Below are 22,628 nucleotides of genomic sequence, written 5' to 3' on the forward strand. Positions count from 1 at the left end.
AAAGGAAATGAATGTATTCAAGTAGCTTAAATAAAATGAAAACAACCTAACAGCTACTCAGTAAACAGAATATTGATGAGTTTATAAAACAGATGAAAAGCTCTCACATGAGATAAGTTAAAAAGAAAAATCAGTTTCACATTAGAAGGATACACTCTATACTGAAATGCTTTTTTGTTAACGAGCCATCATACATACTTTGTTCAAATAAGGGTGTTTTAGAAGTAATTTCTATGAGAATAAAAATATGAATTCCCAAGGTAAACAATTGACTTAGTTTCAAACTAATTAAGATGACTAGTAGCATTCGTTTTCAGATACAAACAATGAGACATTACAGAATATTATAAATAGACCGTTTGTTAAACACTTACTTGGGCTATAGTATGTAGTTCCTTCAACTGGTATCTGCTCCGGGTAGTTTACTTCTGGTACATTCCTTTGGCGCTGTGTTGAATATCTCTTAGGACGAGAGACATTTTCTGTCTTGGAAGCATTACCACCTAGAAAAAATGATTGAATACAGATAAAAAAGCAACCCAATAAAGACAGCACTAATTTGAAACATAAACTGATACAGAGTAGAAGGGACATTTTAATTCTGATTAACATTCTCATTAGTCCCAGTTCATGCTGTAAAATGGTTTAGGAAAAGAGCATCCAGTCTTAAAACTCCTTACAACAAAAATTAGCATTGTTTTTCTGTTGTTATGTGTAGCAGATAATTGGTTAGATGTTATGCTAGAACAGACCTATCTAATCCATGCCAGCATGGAAAAATGAATGCAAGATGATGATGTTGATGTTTTTAACACATGATACAATAAACAGGTTGACATATAAAGAAGAATAATCATAATATTCTAATATAAAATTAATAACCTGCTAGTTAACAGGAAGAAGTGGTGAAGACTGATCACAAATCTTATGAAAATGACAAGGGACCACAACAGGCGGCACAACATTGTACTTGAAGAAGACCTACCCAATCCATGCAGTTGTGAAAAAAACAGACATATAATAATGATGATGAATATAACTGGATAGAAAGTTAGATATTTACAAATAAATGTTCAGTATAGTAAAGAGCTTCTAATCATAAAGTTAAATTGCTCCAGTATACAAAAAGTTTGCATATCATGTGACTCAGTAATTTGCTAGAACTATAGTGTCTAAGATGAAATATGTACACAATTTTGTTATCAAACAAAATTAATGAATTACATTTAACAATTTTCCATTTATTTTAACAACAAACATTTTAGAATATTTATATTCATAACCTACTAAAATTGAAATGGCTAAGAAAAAAATTATTCAATTACAGAATACTGTGATGTTAGAATAATTATTTTCTTGAGTAAAGAGTTCAATCACTGATTTAACCTTGAATATTTCAGTATGAAATAAAATTATGTCATAACTACTGCTATCAATCATGGACCTCAAAATTGTGGTGCAACTTGGTTCATGTTCATCACTAGCTCTGCTTCTAGCCTATAACAAAGACATGATTCTATAACAAAAATATCATTAGAATACCCCACTGTGGAGAAGTGTATCATTGATATGTGTGTTGTTAGCTTTTGATATTAAATACGAATATTCTCATGTACTTGGAGAAAATCATGGGAACCACTCTAGTGTCTCTACACTCAATTACTACATGAAAACTTCAGTGGGACCATCCTAACTCACTGGGACTTCTAGTTTTACATCATGCTCTGCTAATTCATGAGATAAGCAACAATTCTGACTTAACATTAAGGTATATATTTCACCCAATGATTGTTTGAGATCAAAATTTCACTAGTTTCAAAATTTTGATGACAGAACTGGGAATGCAGTTTGATTTAAAATCCTCAAAAAGCGAAAGAAACAATGAATAATGATTTTATACAATTTCATAAAGTTTACTCAATAAATTTTATGATCATACTGTGTTGAATCAAAAGTCTAGCAATATTTTGGTAACTTATTCATCAAGTTATAACAGAAACAACCCAGCATTTAAAGTAGAAGCCATCATGTTGTACTGTCTGAAGCCACCTTTCTGCCAGTTCTTTGATTCCACACTGATACCAGCACTTGTCCTTCAAAGCAAAGAACTCTTGCACTGAAGCTTCCATTCTCTCTTCTTTGATGAAGCATTGAAAGCACAGGAAGTGAGTCATGGATCAAAACAAGTAATAATCCAAGGGAAATATTTTCCAGCAATCCTAATGTGTATAAGCAATGGTTTTAAGCAAGGGCCAGCTTCTGGAACTTATAGCCTAACATGGGTGTTTCAAACACATAATTCACTATGAGTTTGTTTCAGATAGTCAAGCCATTGATGCCAACCTGTGCTCAGAACAAGTGGAGAGGATGTATGCAATTATGCAGCAAAAATACCCAGCATTGGTTAACAGAAAGCGAGCTCTTCTGCAGCAAGACAATGCAAAGCCTTATACTGCTCAAACAACCTGGAATAAACTCCAGGAACTTGAGGGAATTGAACTAATGCTACACCCAACATTTAGCCTGGACCTGGCTTCCTCAGATTATTAGTTGTTCTGATCCATGGCTCACGATGCTTCATCAACCAAGTGGAGGTGGAAACTTCAGTGAAGGAGTTCTTCACCTTGAAGGACAAGAACTGGTATTGGTGTAGGATCAAAGAACTAGCAGAAAGGTGGCTTCAGATGGTTCAATATGATGGCTTCTATTTTGGATGCTAGGCTACTTTTGATGAATAAAGCAAATAAGTTACCAAAATATTGCAAAACTTTTGACTTGCAATATTTTCAATCAGCAAAATTAAATTTAATTGTTAGCAATCTCAGAAAATTTTATAATAAAATTATATATTTTGGCAAGTTTTAAGAGAATTTGTCTGAGACAAAAAATTAAGATGGGCAAGATATTTTTTTTAAAAACTTTTAAAAGCTAAAAATGATCATTGATATGTAAATCTTAAGTTATATGTTAATCTAGATTGCCTGGCTTGTACAAATTGTTTATAATAATGAAAACAAATATAGCATTCATGATGTGCTGCCTGTCTTACATGTGTCATGTGATTCAACCTATTTAAGAAGATTAACAGATTGATGTGAAAGTTTGGGTTATGCAATACAATAGAGTTTCCAGAAGTAAAGAACCTCCAACAACTATGGCTTTACTTGAATAAATAATTTACTGCAAGGTTTCATTTCTGGTTTATAATGGTGACAAAAGTAAAATTTAGCTCAATACAGTATATGAAAACAATTTAACATTGTACAAATGCCATGTATTAATAGGAGAGACTAATCAAGCATACAAAGCTCATATTCAAGAAATATCTTAAAAAGTGGGGCTCATCAAAGTATTTGTGAAAGAACTTGGTAAGAAATGCCAAGAAGTTTACAATTGTCAATGGAGTGATATCTATTGAGAAATGGTAAAGTGAAGTTAAGCAGAACTTAAGGTTGCACAAATGAATTGTATGTTTCAGTTAGGAAATAAAGTTAGAATTCAGTAGCAATCTTAAATTGAGACCCAGAAAATAAACTCAACTTATACTAAGAAGTTTTGATAATATCCCAATGCAAACTTAAGAAAACAAGGATTCTACATAGAAAATAAACAGCAATAAGTCTTCAGTAAGCAACTTGAATGAAAAATATTTGTTACAAATGTCACTTTCATAAGTAGCTAGAATATGATCTACCATATACTGATATCTCTGTCTATACTGCTGACATTTCCAAATACTAATGACTCCATGAACAAGAATATGTTTGCAAGTGACATACAACCACATCTTACAATGGAAAATGTAACTTTAAACATAACATGAAAGAATGTGACCCCCTACTTTAACAACAAAGCTAGAATCATCTATATGCTATGACTGCCCTATCCACAATTCCTTGACTATTACCAGACACAACTCTACACTTACCAAAGTATGATATATATCACAAAACTTTTGACATAATTACTGCTTTTATCTACTGGTCATTTTATCTTGTTTATTGCAAATGTATTATCTGTAATTACTAGAATTTCAACTCAAACTATCATTTTTTTGCTATTCTTTCATGTTATGTTTAAAGTTATTTTAATGCTTCTAGAATCATTTTCTTTAGCAGATTTCTATATCAGAAACTTTTGAAGAAAACCAAACAAACCAACAAAAATTGGTGATTTTATAAATCTGCAAGGAAAGTGAGTCATCATTCGTTTTGCTTGATTTTCAGAAATTTTGTCACAATAGAGGTAAACTGATGCAACTGACTTCTACAATGAGGTTGAAATGTAATCCATTTTCAAACGCAAGTTTGAAAACTAATTGATACTCAAATACCGAAAGCTTGAAACTTAAACAATACCCAGACACTGAATTTGAAAGCTAATTTATGTCTAGACATAAAACTAATCCATACCCAATCACAATGAATTTGAAAATAAGAGTATATCAAAAGTCAGAGCTACAAAATGGTGAGATATAACATTCATGTTAATGTAGCATTTGCAACTTTTACATCCTTGTGCCATGTGATTCAACCCAATGCTTGTGTGATCCTTATAATTTAACAAGGCTAGCAGCTTGATGCGAGACCCTTTGTTATGCAGTTAAGTTTCTTGAAGAACCATAGATGAGTGTGGCTTTACTTGAATGAGTACTGCACTGAGTTTTAATAACTGGATTTAAACAGGAATCTTCTTAAATCACTGTGCATAAACAATTGAGATGAAAATAAAATGATGATATTTAACAAGGATCTAAATAGGATATTAATAAAACAAGTAATTGTGCCAGTGGTAATTCATATCATATATAGAATTTACACTTTTCTGTCAATTATTTGCTCTGCACATCAAAACAAAATGAATAAATAAAAAGAAAAAAGAAAAAATGTAATAATTTACCCAGATCTGATTTGTTATCTGCAGGTATGGCTTCTAAATTGAAAGAATTCCGTTCAGGGTCTTCCATATTTTCAGGAAGCGGTGCTGCTGTCACACGTGTACGTGTAATTCCTTTTATACGCCTGTCCTTAGAGTAAGATTTTTTTTCCATGCTATTATTGGCAGTAACAACTGATCCACTGAATTCAACATTATTCAACACAGCACCTTTTTGTTTTGGTATGGAATCATGAACTTCTTCATGGGAGAAGTTCCGATCAGGAGTCCTCTTTTTATTTTCATAATTATTCCTATGACAGTAGTTGTTGCTCTCTGTATTCCTGTAAGCTCTGTTGTCAACAATGTTTCTGTGTCCATTTTCATAGTTAGTTTTATAGACTCTATTTTCATGGGTTTTAAAATTATTGTTGTTTTCAGGACTTTTTCTAAATCCATAAGTTGTTGAATTTTCAGAATCCAGTTTTGGATTATCACCGTTATCATTTCTATAGCTAGGGTTAGTAAACTGACGTTGTGGGCCAGCTCTAGCATTTGTACGGTAGCTATGGTTAGGTTTGGTTTCACCATTGTAGGATCTGTCACCATAGTCTCGTCTGTTGTCACTAAAATCACGTCGATTATCAACTGTTTCACGGTGATTGTTTCCATAATTTCTCCTGCTATCACCGTAATCTCTTCTGTTATCGCAATAATCTCGCCGGTTATCACCATAATCTCGCCTGTTATCACCATAATCTCGCCTATTATCACCATAATCTCGTCTATTATCACCATAATCTCGTCTATTGTCACCATGGTCTCGCCTGTTATCACCATGGTCTCTCCTATTGTCACCATGATTTCGCCTGTTATCGATGTGATCTCGCCTATTATCACCATAATCTCGCCTATTATCACTGCAATCACGCCTATTATCACCATAATCGCGCCTGTTATCACTGTAATCTCGCCTGTTATCACCATAATCACGTTTGATCTCCACAGGTTCCTTTTTAATCTCTACAGTTTCTTTCCTGTCATTACCAGATTCCTTTTTCAAATGGCACTCTTCCTCTTTAGGTTTCTCAACTATCTCTTGTTTGCTCTCTTCAGAGGGCTGCCATTTCTCAGTAACCTCCTGCTTGGTTTCAGTGTCTTCCAATTTTTTTTCTACAAAGTTCTGCTTAGGAATTTCTTCAGAATCTCCTCTATTGTCAATACAAGTTCTCCTCGTTTCAGGCTGGTCCCAATGGTTATCAGTCACCTCATGTCGAATTTCACGATATTCTCGCTTATTATCCACATACTCTCCTTGTCCATTATTTTCCAAATAATCTCTCCTATTTTCTTCATAATCTCCAAGTCGACCACGGGTTCCACCTCGTGATCCTCTTTTATTACGATAATTCTTTCTTTGAACATCAGGGCTGTTTCGTTGTCCAGACCACTTTGAATCTATGAAGTCATGCAGCTGTTGCCTTTGTTGAGATTTGCGTATCCTAGAATAAAACAAATTTAGAAAAATTATCAAAATCAAAATTTATGTGGAGTAAAATAATTTACTTTGTCTACAAAAATACCTAATCTAAAGCAATGGGATATCCTTTTAAAACATGTTTGTTCATTCATTTAACATCTGTTGTTCCATGTCAGTATGGGTCTGAATGATGAATTGAGGCAGGCTTCCACAGCTGGATTCTTTTGCTGTCTCCAACTCCAAACTGTTTTTCAAGTAAGGGTTTTTTTGTATTTCACAGGTCTTTGAAAGAACAGAACAACCAGTCATAATGTCAACAAAGAATGTGAACATTACTACTGTTTTGCTCAAGTAGCAACATGTGAAGAATATGAAAAGTTACACGCATTCTCACACATGTACAAGCCAGACTTGCTACAGTTTTTGCCCTCCAAATTCCTTCGCAAAGCATTAGCTGGCCCAGGGTTATAGTCAAAGACACCTACCACACAGTGGGACCAAACCCAAAACCATGCGATTATGAAGTGATCTTCTTAACCCCGCAGTAATGTTTGCACTTAATATATATACAAATACAAAATAACAATATACATCAATGACTATGTTTACTGGTGAATAGATAGCTTTGTAAACTCTAACAGAAATTAATTTTCATAGTTAATAGCTTTAGTCAATATATTGTCAAATAAAAGCATGACTTAAAATAACAGTTAGAAAGCTAGCCAGGAATTCTATCAAAGTGATTTTTCTTAAGACATAACTACCATCCACATACTAACCATTACAGACAAATTACATCAGTCCAGGAAACAGTCATAATAACTTACTACATCAGATGTCAATTAAATCAAAAATATATAAAGTAGATTACTGTAAAAGATTCACAGATTACAATCGATGTCACATGAACTGCATGTAACCCAATTTTTTCCCCTCAAAAATCTATAAAGTTCTATATTAAAAGCTTTCAGATTACTTGTTCAAGGCAAACAGTAGCAGTCTATCTTCAAGTAAAACCAATGAAACTATGCTTTCATTGGTTTTTCAGTTGCTGAGTCTGCAGTCACAACTTCTGACAGAAGTGTCATGGTTTTTTGGTCATGGAGCAGAATTGAACTAAGAATGTAGAGTTGGAACTGAGACTAGAAAAGCACCTGATCCCAAAAAGATGAGGGCTAATTTGACCTAAAAAAAAATTTGAATTCAGAATGCAGATATAGTCAGAACAAATATTGCAAGGTATCTTATCCAACACTCTAACAACTGTATCAATTTACTAAGTTATTCTAGTTGCTTCATGAACATACAACAGAGAAACAAACTAACAAAATTTGCTAATTTAAATAGAGTTTGTAAAAGCTGATATGAATTGAAGTAATTCACTGATTACAGTTACTCCATGTATAATTTCTGCAATCAAAACTAAACCTACAGCATAAAAAACAACATGAATGTTTATGTACCTGAGAAATGTTTCTTACATAAGTATGAAACATGAAATAGTAAGGGAAGAGAAAATGGAGTAAGTTTTAATGCATTTTTTCAAAAAGACTAATGGATAAAGTAAGCTTCTAATTAGAAAATCTACAAAAGTTAATGAAGGACAAAGATTCCTGATGTAGAATAGTAGAACACATCTTGTTTGCAACCAATTAAAAAAGACTAGAGTAAAATGGCAAAGATTTGAAGACTAATCAAATCTGAGTTGTACTCTTGTTTATTAAGAAGAGCTGCCACCAAAGAATGGAATAGTATCTACCAATAGATGAGAAATCAATAAAAAATGGATATCTTTATCTTTCATCTTGTTTACTTGTTTCAGCCATTGGACTGTGGCTATGCTGGGACACCACCTTAAAGGGTTTTAGTTGAACAGATTGACCCCAATATTTCTTTTTTTTAAAGTCTGGTACTAATTCTATCAAAACTCTTTTCCTGAGCTGCTAAGTTACAGAGATGTAAACAAACTAACACTGCCGGGAGCTTGGGGGTGGGGGTGGGGGGTAAACACAGAAACTAAGACAATACACATATGTACATATGATGGGCTTCTACATAGTTACTGTCCACCAAGTTCATTCACAAAACATTGGTCAGCCTGGGGATATAGAAGACACTTGCCCAAAGTGCCAAACAGTGGCACCGATCCCAAAACTACATGGTTGCAAAGCAAGTTTCTTAATGACACAGCCATGCTTGTGCATATAAAGAGCAAAATTTAATTTCTAATATGAAGTGCAAAACGAAGATGTTTTGTTTTGTTTTTAGTTTACGAGCCATTAAATTATAAAAGATGAGCTGATCTATTTTATCCTCATTAAAAAAAATTATTGTTTCATCATGTAATTTTAAAAGTACTAACCTGAAAGGAAGAGAATAAAACCAGTAAAGAAAATGTCTACTTACTGGGGTTTGTTCATTCTTGGAGGTGCAGCAGGTGGCTGATCACTTGCAAGTATGTCATAACCATAAATAACCATCAGTTCTTCACGAGACTTTGGAGCCTGCTGATCTTCTCGGAAACGGTCATGTTGCCATTTCCCTTCATCTTTCCATAGTTTCTTCTTTGGTCTACAAAACAGAAAAAAAAAAAAAAAAAAAAAAAAAAAAAAAAAAAAAAAAAAAACTATACATATATATATAAATATATATAGTGAGAATTTACAAAAATACAAAAGACAAAAACGGGTGTGTAAACAACAAACAGATGTATTAGTTTAACGCTCAGGAAGGGAGAAAGTCTTTTGTGTTTCGACCCCACACTCTTCGACAGAAAGGAACATCGAAATAAACAGGGAGAGAAAATAGAAAAATAAATATATACATATCAATTTCACTTAGGCATAGCAAGACTAATAACCTGGTGTAGAACTCAATATACGTATGGTCCAGAACACAATATTATATGAGTATAGAGTGGTAATAGAAACAAAGAGATGACACCGGAAAAAACGTTATGTAATGAACTTCATTAGCTTACAGCTGCTTCTGCTATAAGATGTGGTGGTCTCTTAGTTGAGTACCAAGATAACATCCTATAGCTTCATCAGAGCCTTGAATATGAAGTGCACTTTATTTGGGAAAGTTACATTTTCAGAACATTCAGGCGTTATGAGTGAGAAAATTTATAACCATCAACATAAACTTTCTCACTCATAATGCCTGTATGTTATGAAAATGTAACTCTCAAATAAAGTGCACTTCATATTCAAGGCTCTGGTGAAGCCATAGGATGTTGTCCTAGTACGCACTAAGAGTCCACCACATCTTATAGCAGAAACAGCTGTCAGCTAATGAAGTTCATTGCATGTTTTTTTCTTGTGCCATCTCTTTGTTTATATATATACACACATACAAACACAAACAAATAGTGAAGACATAAAATTATAAGAACCCTCTCATATCTGCCACTGACTGCTCCCATCTTTGTTTTGACATTATACCCCATGTATCTCTGACTTTCATGTCATTCTTCCCTCCATCACGTTTCTCATTTACCATCCCCGCCATCTCTCTATTTCTCATTCCTCAATAGTTTTATACTGCTGCTCTCCACCCTTTTTGTACAGCCACTAATCATCTCTCCTTCCATTTCTACACTGATTTCACCTACAACCTTGTTCATTATTCACCTCTAGGATCATCTGTCACTCTCCTCTCACCTTTTTGTGAATGCACTGAACCACCCTTCCTGATTCTCTGTCCCTATTCTCTCTTCTACTCACCTTCATGTACCTTGAAGTTATACCCTGACACCTTGTCACTAGCACCTATATCTCTCGTCCCAGCTTACTCCTACCAACCCTTAAGTAATGTAGAATAGCCATGTAACTCCTCTACAGCAAGATACATGTTCCTGTCCCTCTATCATACTTTAGACTTAACACCAGGCATCAAGTCACCTCCCTCTCTACTACACTCAGGTGAGGAGATGTTTTGGTATTGCAAGTTACTTGGCAACCTTACTAGTGCAGGTGCAATGGAAAAAAGTACCAGTACACTTTATGAAGTGGTTGGCATTAAGAAGAACATCCAGTTGTAGAAACATTACCAAAAACATAAGAGCTTGGTGCAGTCCTCTGACTTGTAGAATCATCCAATCTATGCCACCATGGAAGATAGATACTAAATGATGATAAGCTTCTTTGGGACTCAAAGCTTTTATGAGACAACCTGCTACAAGCTACAGATCAGAGAGGTGGATGGAGTAAGGTTCTGGCCAAATGTAAGATGAGATGGTGATGGAACAGTGTAGCAAATAGAACCATAAAATTAAAGAGACATAAGTGGGTATCAAAGAACAATATGAAGCTGCTAAAACAGAAGCTAAACTTCAGGTGTACATAGTGTGGAGGAAAATGGTAAGAGGTTTGCCATTATTCTGCAACGAGACAATCGGGAGTGTGAGATATTCTGGATTAAAAGGCAATGTGACAACTGAATCTAGACATCATTCATGAAACAGGTCTGCAGAATGGTTGTAGCACACATGCAATCATTACTGCTAAGAAAGGAGATGTAAATGTTACCATGAGAAGTTGCTGAACATGGGAGCTACCCTAAGTAGAACTGAGAGAAGGACTAGCTAACCAAGTTGACAACTATATGGTCAAAAGTGTAACTATGGAAAGCGGAGAAAGCAGTTAGGTCATAAGGGATAGTCATTAGACACTAAAATTATTTGCTGTTGACATGAGTTGGATGGGTCAATGGGATCCAGTAGGTTGCATGACTATACTTTGCTCCAATGTCTTACTTTAAACATGGTTTCTATAGTTGAATGCTCTTCCTAATACCAATCATCTAGCAGTGTACTGGGTGCTTTTTTCAAGACACTGCCCTAGTGAAGTGGTCCTGTGACTTGCAACATTAAAGATGCCTCTTGGCTGACAGAAAGAACAGGAGAGAGGGAGGTGGGTCATGTGAGGTGTTGATGGAAGGAACAGAGTTATTGTTGTGAGCAAGATTCAGGGCTACCCTACATTATATATGTGTGCAAGGATGGATAGAGTGGTACTAGAAAAAAGATAGAGATGATAGTAATGAGGTGCCTGACTACACACTCAAATTAGTATGTCTAAAAAAGGTGATATAGAAAAGAGCATGGAGATAGAAAGATTAAAAAGAGTGAGTAAAGTTTGCAAGGGTGTGTGTGAGGAAGGGAGTAGGTGATGGACAGAAATAGGAGTGAAGGTGAACAAGCATATATATGGTAGTGGGGTGGGATGCCGATATTCTATAGCTTTACTTGTCAGCACCTGAATGAAACAGCAATATGTTTACAATTCTTGTTGATATTGTGACTGGTTGCTCTGCACTTTTAAAGACTAGTGGAATAAAAAAAAAAAAAAAAAAAAACAACCCTTACTGGAAAAACAGGTAAGAGATGATAACAGAAAGAGCATCTGGCTGTAGATTTCTATCTCACATAATTCCCTGTCCAAACTATGACAGCTGACATTGAATGAACAAATGAACACAATAAATATGTGTAAAAATTTGTTCATTCAATATCTTAAAATGCCATCAAAACTTTAACACATACATTGGCTGACTACGTCTACAATAAGTTAGTCAGCGAAGTATAAAACATGCAATGTTCCACAATTATGCAACTAACATCAACAACCTTAAAGAAATTCATATTATTAAGTGCTTAGTCCTATCATATGACTAGTGTGCCTTTTATAATGCATGTGAAATTAGTTAATTTATTACATGTTAGGATTACAACAATTTCCAGAAAATCTCACTAGACCCACATCAATCTTATCTGTTCCTTCTCTGCATCTTCAGTGATGCGAGTATCATGTTCATAAAAAGCCCCTCGTCTTGGAACATAAGCAGGGTTCCTTCGATCTTCATCATCATCCAGTTCTTTATCTTTATCATCAATTGGTTGTTCCTGAAAGACCAACAGGAAAGAAATTACATACTTAAAAAATGACAGATAAAGAGGAATCTATTTAGGACAAAAATGTAGATTCCAAGCAAGTAAAATTTGACATTAAGTTTGATAAAAATGTCCACCACAAACAAAACTATATTAATGTTTACTCCTTTCCAAATATTCATATTCACACTAAATAATTAATCCATGAAAAGGAAAGAGTTTTCTCGAGTTCTTACAGAACACACACCAGATAGATGAATAACCAAACCATTGATTTTTAATATTTACAATATTTTAATATTTTACTAACAAAGTAATCAGGTTTCTCATGACAATTTATTTTTGTAATGCAGTATTCGCAACATACCTCACCATCACCACTTTGACGTTCTTCATCGATGCCATCTTCTATATATTCTCCTTCACTCTCTACTTCACTAGATTCTTCTTCACTATCTTCTTCACTTTCTTCCTCACTGTCTTCTTCACTCTCATCTTCCTCATCTTCATCATCATCTTCTTCTTCATCGTCTCCTTCTTCCTCATCTTCCTTTTCTCCATTTTCAGCTTCCTGCTAGGATAGTTAAAAAATAGAAAGAAATAACCATAAAAATAAAGTTTAAAAATTCAAGGTGAAAATATGTTTTAGAGCTAATGATAGGAATAATTCCATCATTACAAAGAGGAAATTTAACTAAAAAGCAATGAAAGTGAGACAGTCTAAGATTGAAAAGTGAACATATGTTTGATGTGGTTTTCAAAATTAAATATTAACCCTTTTGTTACCATACTTCTGCTGAGATGCTCTGTGGTTCTTTCAATTAATTTTAAATATAACAAAGAATTTAGTAAAATAACTTAGTTATCATTAAAGCTAGTGTCAGGAATATAAATTGTGACTAAGGTTTGGTGGAAGATTTTAATTCAGAACTTTTGGAAACGACATTTGTACTAGAGCTAAAAGCAGTTTCAGGCAGGTTGAAGTAACTAATCATCATCATCATCATCATTTAACGTCCGCTTTCCATGCTAGCATGGGTTGGACGATTTGACTGAGGACTGGAAAGACAGCAGGCTGCACCAGGCTCCAATCTGATCTGGCAGAGTTTCTACAGCTGGATGCCCTTCCTAATGCCAACCACTTCGAGAGTGTAGTGGGTGCTTTTACGTGCCACCGGCACGAGGGCCAGTCACACAGTACTGGCAACTAATATAAGTTGAAATCAGTAGTTCTCAGTAAGTTCAAGGAATTCTTTGATATATGGTCTCAATGTTTTTCTGGTATCCTTACAACTTTAAACACTTTTTACAAAATGATTTTCTTTTGTTTCACTTCAGGGATAGATTAGATCAAAAGACCTGGGTACCTTGCATTACACATTTTTATTAGGTATTCATGTAGTTAATATACTGAAAACAAAATATTTGATTTTGATTCAGTGTTACATTTGTGTGCCAATACTAGGAAACACCAACCGTTTAAAGATATAATTTCATAATTTGAACCACAAAGTTGAGAGATCTTACAGGAAACCCACTTTTGAGTTGTAATGATTACATTGGAAACTAAAATTTTCTTTCAAAGAATGTAACTATTTGTAAAGAGTTTCAATGCAGTTATTTTTCCTATGTTGAAAGTTATTTGGTGCTTCAACATCTCTAATGAAAATACTACACATTATCCAGATTGATACTGCTATCTTAGCAATTAAAACACTTCCATTCCTCACACACATATTCATAAATGTAAAATTACTTTTGAACAGATCCTTTCTGTTCACAAAAGAAAACTTTTCTAAATATTTCCCCCCCACTTCAATAAGTTCAGGTTAAATAATCAAAATATTTTACCCATCAACTGAATCATCAATGTGGTCCATTGTTTTATAGTTAGTCTGCAATGGTTGTTACACTCGAGAACTTAAAGATTGTTGGGTAGCCAGTATTACATCTGGTTGATCAGAAAGAACTAAATGAACAACATGGGCTGAATGTTAATTAGCCTAAACTGTTTTTGTTGGTGTTTTGTTAACACTGCAAATATAACATACCAGGTCACTTAGCAAGTAGCTTGTCAATCATAAAATCTACAATGAAATGTTATTTACCAAATGTTTTTATCTTTCTTTTAACTCTTGAGAATTTAATCATCCTATTAAACGTCTGTTTCCATCTCATTTATTTGCAAATTATTAACCCTTTCATTACCATATTTCCAACGAAATACACCAGCTGCATTTCAATTAAGTTTGAATAAAGAATGTAAGAAAATAATTTTGTTTTTATTAATTAAGCTGGTGTTTGGAACAAATTAAAATAAAATTTTGGTGAAAGGTTTTAATTTACATCACTTTAAAATTAGAGGTTTCTATCATAGACCTAGAGGCTCTCTCTGGCAAGCTAGTATCAAAAGGGTTAATGTATGGTTCACAGAACTGAACCAAATGGGCCACAAAAATGGTTGTGGGTGGATGAGAGCATTTAGGCTATTGCATAATCTGTCTGAACAAAGTCAGATGCAGCTCTCTGATGGACATTTTGTCTATTACAGCTATTATTATTGATATTACAGCTATTATTGTTGATATTATTATTATCATTATTGTTGTTGTAATCATTTGTGTTATAATTGTTGGGAATTACTGATGAGGAACAAATAGTCTTAAAAAAAGTGAAATCTTTTAAATTTCTGAATATATGTCTATATTCTGAGACATAGACACTCTGGAGAAGGAAAGTATGGAAGCAGAAAGATCTCTCAACCAGATATAGCTTGAAAGATGCACTGAGTAATTAGGAGATAGAAACTTAAGACATAGAAGAAAACCTAAGTTTCTGAAACAACTACCTGTGAGCCACAAACCAGATCTATGGATGGAGAATGAGTGAATCAAGCAGATATGGTGGTAGAATAGTAATGTAGACAGCATTATAAAAGCTAAGAGATAGGCTTGTAAAGGCTTAATAAAAGGAGCAACAGTGACAATAGTAGCTAGAAGAGAAGCTAGATGTCAGATATAATTAGCACAGAGAATATGAAAGAGGTTTGCCAATGTTTTGTAATATGGGGTGTTGCACTTGCAAAACAGTGTTCGTGGGATTGAAGACATCATTGGTGAAAAATATGCTTATAATAATAGTGGTACACTCACCCTCACTGAAGCCAAGAAAGAAGAAGAATGAAAATGGTACTAAGGAGAACGCATTGGGGAGATGAACCAGTTATTGAAGTTGATAACTATATTGTCAGTGGCTGGACTAGATGTCAATGACTAAAAAGGGTAAACAAGATGCTCTAGAAATGAGCAACATTAAATCAATAGACTAAGTTATGAATGACTTTGTCAGAAATATGCAAGCCATGTACAGGAGTGCTGTCAGCAGAGTGAGACTTGGTAAGGAGTCCAGTACATAAGGGAGATATCCATTGGAGTTGAGTTTCCAGCCCCCTTCTGTTTATTATAGTTCCCCAGGTCATAAAAGAGAAATTGAACACGAGCTATTGATGGGATTTCCTGTATATCAAAAAATCTATTTCTCAAAATTGAATTAGCCAAAGTTTCCAAAAGGAAGTAAAATCTAGAGAGATCTAAAAGTAAGCGTAGCAAAGATACAAATTTTACTTAGCAAGAAAAAATACAGAATTTTACTGCCATCTGAAACAAGAGTATGCTTGAGATTAATAGAAGTAGTGAATCATGGGCAGGTGGACAAAAGATTCTGTATGTAGAAAATGCAGGGGTAGTTAGCTTTAAGAGCACCCATGGAAAACATTTTCCCAAAGAATCAGAAGACTTCCAAGAGGTATTAGATAGCATGTTACCATGGTGACTAAATTAGCAGCAGAAACAGATATTCAAAAACCAGAGCTATTAACTATGCTGGTAACAAAGAAATTCCCTGAGTAAAGAGCAAACTGCATGAGGCTTATGTAAAAATGTGCAATACAGTACGATAGCAAAATATCAGCTAACAGTGTTATGCCTGATTCTAGTTTACACTTAGTTATAAAAGAAAGCATAATTCACAGTCTAATGCCAACCACTTTATAGTGTACTGATTATATTTTATTATGGAATCATTAGTAGACAGATTGTAATGTCTTTAGAAAACTAAAGAGTTTTCCTGACCCTATGTTGTCTCCAGTTATTCATCAACTCCTTTACAGAGTACACTGTAAGGTTTTCTTATCCCTTGCAAGTGTCCTCACTATCTTGTCTCTGTTCTTTCAAGACATCACTGAGAAGATGAATAGAAGAGTCAGGTGAGGTGAGGTGTGGGTGCATGTGCTGTTGCATTCACCATTTATAGGTATATTCCTGGGTCCTCTCAGGCAACCCATCAAGCAGAGCCCCAGACAGTCCCCGTCTCTGCAAGATACTTCCTCATCTGTTATGAACATGTGGCATGTGGTTGACCAACATGACCTGTCAACCCAGCTGGATCCTCAATCAAGAGGACACAGTAAGAAAGGTCTAACTCAGAAAATCAAGCAACACGGCCATACAGTCTGAGCTGGTGTTCCTGAACCAAACAAGTAACATGATGCATCCCAGTTTCTGAGTAGATTCAGTGGTTGGATATGAAATTCAACCAACGGGGTAACTCATAATCCTGTGATGTGTCCTGGTATCAAAGGAGTTCTGGCAGATCCTAAGTGTTCTAGTCTCACAACTGTAGAACAGGACAGGGTGAACCAGATATGTAGAATCCTGAACATTTGTCCTTCTGCTCAGATATCGACAGTGCCGAACATCCTCGTTCAATGAGTCAGCAACTGCATCAGCGTGTCCAAGTCTTTTTAGCTAATGCTACTATGTATGTCATTGCTGAGATAAGTGAAGTGGTCAACAACTTTCAACATTCTCATCCACAACAGACAGAAAAAGAAGCAGGATGAGAAGGTGAAAAAGTAATGGATGTAATAGCAGCTATATATTCTTAACTGGTAAGGAGATTGAATAGAAACTCAGTATGAGTGGTACAAGTGAAATGGGGTAAAAAAAAATGAAAGGAAATGAGATAGTTGATGAAAGAGGAGGTAATGGAAGTGACAGAGTGGATGTATGTTAACAATAAGTGATTGGGAAGGGTATGTGTGAGAGAGATGGAAAACAATAACTGAAGCTGGGTGATGGTAAGAGAGATAAAATGTGATAAATAGCACTAGAGATGGGTGAGAGAGAGAGAGAGAGAGAGAGAGAGAGAGAGAGAGAAAAAGAGAGAAAGAGAGAGAGATATGGCCGCCAATGAGTGAACTAGGATTGAGGAAGTGATGACTACTAGTACAGAAGGTAGGAAGTAGAGATATTGAGTACAAACAAATCTGAAATGTCATCCCATGCAGGTGACAGTGTACATTGAATGGATAATATTGGTGAGTGATAGATGAGAGAGCAACAAAAAGAGAGTTAGTAAATGGAGACTTCAGTAACATGCAGCAACTAAAAACTAAACTAATTAAAATAGTTTTATTAGGAAGAACACAACTGTGGGGAATTTTGTGATAGGCTATAATAAAGCATTATTCTGGTAGGAGATATTTCATTAAAAAGGTATACAACCAATGCTTTAACCCTTTAGCATTAAGATTACTTTGTCAACTATTCATATTACTCTAAATTAATCATACATTATCTCATAGCTCTGAGATTTCAATGATGTAATTGTTTATGATTCGAATGACATTTGTGGGTAGGTGTGAGAGGACTGATCATGTCAGTTTGAACACAGAACAGGTAGAACATTTAAGGTCAGATATGGCTGGTTTAAGTGCTGAAGGGTTACAAATGTTATTGATTTGAAAAGTATTTCTATAAATAACTAATAACAATAATCATTTCTAGCAGGGGTACAAAGCTACAGATTTGAGGGTGGGAAGGATAAGTTGATTAAACTGACTCAGTACTTTTTGTTCATGCTTGAAGAATGAAAGGCAAAGTTGACCTTGGTTCAATTGAAACTCAATGTAGAGAGTTAGAATAAATATAAATATTGCAAGGCATTTGTCTGAAGATCTAATGGTTCTGCCAATTCACCACCAAATAATTTCTAATTTAAGCACAAGACCAGTAATTTTGAGGGGAAGAGCTAGTCAGTAAATTGACCCAGGTGCTGGATAGTTACTTTATTTTATCAGCCCGGAAAGGATGAAAGGTAAAGTTAATCCAGGCAGGATTTGAACTCAAAATGCGAAGAGTGTAAACAAATACAGCAAGGTATTTTTCGAATACTTAAATGATTTTAGACACAAAGCAGATCTAAAAGTGAACCATCCTTAACAATGTTTAAACACGAATGTTCTTAAAAGATATATCACAGTCAGAATTTGATGATATAAAAAGAGTATCAAATAAATAACAATTTGGGGTCAGTGAATCAAGTTGCAGCAATTATATGAGGTGGTGTCAAAAGTTCCCGGACTAGTTTACATTTAATAAAAAATAACTTATTTACCTAAGTTTTAACATCATTTCCTTGCATAGCAATACACCGGTCCCAGCATTTCTGTCACTTTTGGAATCCGGCCTGGAAGTCGTTTTCCATAAATGCGTTGAAGACCTTCTGCGATTCATTCTAGATCTTGACAATGGTGTTAAAGCGGCAACCTTTCAGCTGCATTTTCATTTTGGGGAAGACATGGAAGTTTGCAGATGCTAAATCTGGTGACTGTGGAAGTGATACCATGTTGTTTTTGGTAAGAAACTCAAGAGTGAAGAGAGCTTGATGACAGAGTGCATTGTTGTGAAGAATCCAATCAAATCTGGTTACTTTTACTGAATGTCCTACTTAAAATGCTTCAAAATGTTGCAGTAGAACAGATTGACAATCTGGCCCTGGAGGACGAATTCTCGATGCACAATACCGCAGATGTCAGAAAAGACTATGAGCATGCTCTTGATTGAGCTGTGGCTCTGTTGTGCACCTGTGTCAATCGAAACATTACTTGACCCACTGCCTTGCCGCTGTAAGCTTGCTGAAGCATGCTCAGTATCTCTGTAGCAAACTTCACAAGTTTATCACATGATCACAAAAGCACAAATTTCACAACTTGTGAAGTAAATACAGCGATGTCACTTGGAGTACTGCCTCACGAAGGTCACTGCTAGCTCTCACTGAGCACGCAACTGTGTTTGGGTGCGCTACAGAACTAGTCTGGGAACTTTTTGATACTATCTCATATTTTAAATTACATTTATAATATCTAACTTGCACCAATGATTTCATAGCTTTAGGATTGAAACAAAATAAAATTGCCGCTCAATAATATGACTATCAACTGATCAGATGTACACTTTGTCTGCTTCAAGCCACAGAAAACTGGGAAAATATGGCCCAGCAATGCATTTTATCACATTGGTGAATTTCATCAATGAAAGAATGCCATCATTACTGCTGTTTGGGGATGAATGCTCAGAGAGTGTTACCACTAGAATAAGAATAGCCTGGGCAAAGTTTAGAAAGCTTCTACCCCTACTGGTGACAAAGGGCCTCTCATTCAGAGTGAAAGGTAAACTGTACAATGCATGTGTGCGAACTGCCATGCTTTACGGTAGTGAAACATGGGCCGTGACTGCGGAGGATATGTGTAGGTTCGAAAGAAATAAAAATCAAAATAAAAATCAAATGGAAATTGTAATTTGTGATACCCGTACTGGTGGCATGTAAAAAGCACCATCTGAACGTGGCCGATGCTAGTGCTGCCTTGACTGGCTTCTGTGCCGGTGGCACATAAAAAGCACCAACCGATCGTGGCTGTTGCCAGCTCCCTTTGGCCTTGTGCCGGTGGCACGTAAAAAGCACCCACTACACTCATGGAGTGGTTGGCTTTAGGAAGGGCATCCAGCTGTAGAAACACTGCCAGATCAGACTGGAGCCTAGTGCAGCCTCCTGGCTTCCCAGACCCTGGTCGAACCGTCCAACCCATGCTAGCATGGAAAATGGACGTTAAACGATGATGATGAATATTTTTCTTCAGATTTTTTTTTTTTTTTTGTAATTTACAGACTTAACTGTTCATTGAAAGTATATTAACCAGAGCAGTTAGTTCTTTCAAAAGATAACAGAGAAATATAATATATTCTTTTAAAAAGTTAATAAACTTACAGTAGATTTTTTTCCATCACCAACACTCTCATAATCAGACACTTCAACTTCTGAAAGTTAGAAATAATAAAATAACTTAGATATGACTATCAATATGATATTTCTTTAAAGTAAGCATGACTGAATTTCTAGCAGACAACTTACAATTAAGAAGCTAAAAATAAAACAGGAATTGGTTGTATCGAAAATTTGAATAGAAATTGAAGTGATTGAAATTTTAAGCATTTTAAATATCATTTTTGAATAAAGAGGGAAGCCATTACCTATGACTCTTTACAGGGCTTGAGACTTGTGAAAGACATTCAGAAACTGAGGTTTGGTCTGAATACTTGCAACAGAATGGACTCTACAAAAGGCACCCAAGGTGCCAGATGATAGTGTTAAATGAGGCTGTGTGGTAAATTTACAATACAAGCAGACCATAGTAAGATTTGAACTCAGAATGTAAATGCTATGAGGTATCCTTTGTGTTGTTCTTACAGTTCCCAAGAAAGGTACTTTTCTTTTTTTTTAACAAATCTGAAGGTTGAATAGCAAAGTTCACCGTGGCAGGATTTGGACCTAGAGCACAAAGAGCTGGGCAAAATACCACAAGCATTCTATCCAATCCTAACAATTCAACCAATTTGCCACTTATTGATGAAAGAAATTATAATTGGTTAATGGAATCTTGCTTTTAACAAATACCTTACCATGAAGGAAAATGGATTCTCATTGATTTATATTACAAAAGCCTAAGTACAAAAACATATAGAGAAGATTGATCATGTCAACAAAGTTAATGACAAATGAAAAAAATATATATCAATAAGCTAACTGAATACATGTTATTTTGGCTTGATATTCTCCATTTAAGTAGTTACAAGACCAAATTGTTTTGTTGATAACCAGCAAGTTTTCTAATAATATCCAGCATTTTTGTAAATAAAAATTTATTAAGTTTAAAAAAAAATTTTATTACTTACCATCTGAATGTTCATCTTCACTAACCTGGAAAAATTACAGTGAAAATGTTACTGATTTTCAACACTGATTTTTTTCATAATAATTTTTAAATAAATAACAATAATAACTGAAACTAATGGTTTCTCCCCACCCCACGCCCATCCCATATAGTGAAATGAAGGACCTATGAGACTGGTGGGAGAAAGTTATCCCCAGATTAGAGATCTTGCTTGAATGTGTATTCTGCTAAATTGTTCAACTGGTTAACAGTCTGCTACCTGAAAACAAGAAAGGATCCTCAGAGAAGCTTCCAAGACAGTTTTTGTGTACTAAATTTCAATGAAAAGAATTTGGTCAAGTTAAGGCTATGGTAGGAGACACTTCCTCAAAGTAACACACAATGGGATCAAACCATAGGCCACATAGCGACAAAAGAATTCAACAATCCAGCAATGCCTACATTCATACAATATTATACAGACTAATAAAATCCTACATTATTTTTATCATTGCAAGTAATAAAAATCCTTTTCAGTTCTATATTCAAGAGATGAGGAATTATGTACATAATTTACATTTCATCATCATCATCGTTTAACGTCCACTTTCCATGCTAGCATGGGTTGGACGATTTGATTGAGGACTGGTGAACCAGATGGCTACACCAGACTCCAAACTGATTTGGTAGACTTTCTACAGCTGGATGCCCTTCCTAACGCCAACCACTCCAAGAGTGTTGTGGGTGCTTTTACGTGCCACCGGCACGAGGGCCAGTCACACGCTACTGGCAACGGCCATGCTCAAAATGGTGTTTTTTACATGCCACTTGCACAGGAGCCAGTCTAGCAGCACTAGCAACGACCTCGCTCGAATGTCTTTTCATGTGCCACCGGCACAAGTGCTAGGAAGGTGATGCTGGTAATGATCACGCTCAAATGGTGCTATTTACGTGCCACTGGCACGGAAGCCAGATAGCTGCTCTGGCAACGATTACACTCGCACGGTGCTCTTAGCGCTCCACTGGTACAGGTGCCATCACGATTTCGCTTTCACTTGCCCCAAGAGGTCTTCACAAACCGAGTTTAGTGTCCGGTGAAGGAGACGTTGGCATGGGTGCCAGTTGTTGAATTTAGTTCGATTTGATGGATATTTGTCCTCATCTTGTTTGTTGTTAACACAACATTTCAGCTGCTATACCCTCCAACCATCATCAGGTGTCTTGGGGAAATTTTAGGAATGAGAACCCAGGTTCGAAATTTCCCCAAGACATCTGATGAAGGCTGGAGGGTATATCAGCTGAAACGTGTTAACAACAAACAAGATGAGGAC

The 22,628-nt window shown here is 35.4% G+C and overlaps 1 protein-coding gene across 5 annotated transcripts in view; it reads right to left on the reverse strand.

The window, feature by feature from the left end:
* Positions 1 to 22,628, reverse strand: part of LOC106875944 (protein CASC3) — a 46,266-nt gene that overhangs the window by 17,070 nt on the left and 6,568 nt on the right. For 4 of the 5 annotated variants that reach the window (XM_052965603.1, XM_052965600.1, XM_052965605.1 and 1 more), the window contains exons 2-8: positions 21,320 to 21,344; positions 20,355 to 20,404; positions 12,616 to 12,822; positions 12,118 to 12,260; positions 8,762 to 8,926; positions 4,900 to 6,377; positions 375 to 503 (exon numbers count right to left, since the gene is read on the reverse strand). In XM_052965603.1, coding sequence (XP_052821563.1) covers positions 375 to 503; positions 4,900 to 6,377; positions 8,762 to 8,926; positions 12,118 to 12,260; positions 12,616 to 12,822; positions 20,355 to 20,404; positions 21,320 to 21,344 — 2,197 coding nt within the window. The remainder of the gene's footprint in view (positions 1 to 374; positions 504 to 4,899; positions 6,378 to 8,761; positions 8,927 to 12,117; positions 12,261 to 12,615; positions 12,823 to 20,354; positions 20,405 to 21,319; positions 21,345 to 22,628) is intronic. The other variant, XM_014924269.2, reaches the window with a different exon arrangement.

Source organism: Octopus bimaculoides, chromosome 2 (genome assembly GCF_001194135.2).
Source record: "Octopus bimaculoides isolate UCB-OBI-ISO-001 chromosome 2, ASM119413v2, whole genome shotgun sequence".
NCBI classification, from domain to species: domain Eukaryota; kingdom Metazoa; phylum Mollusca; class Cephalopoda; order Octopoda; family Octopodidae; genus Octopus; species Octopus bimaculoides.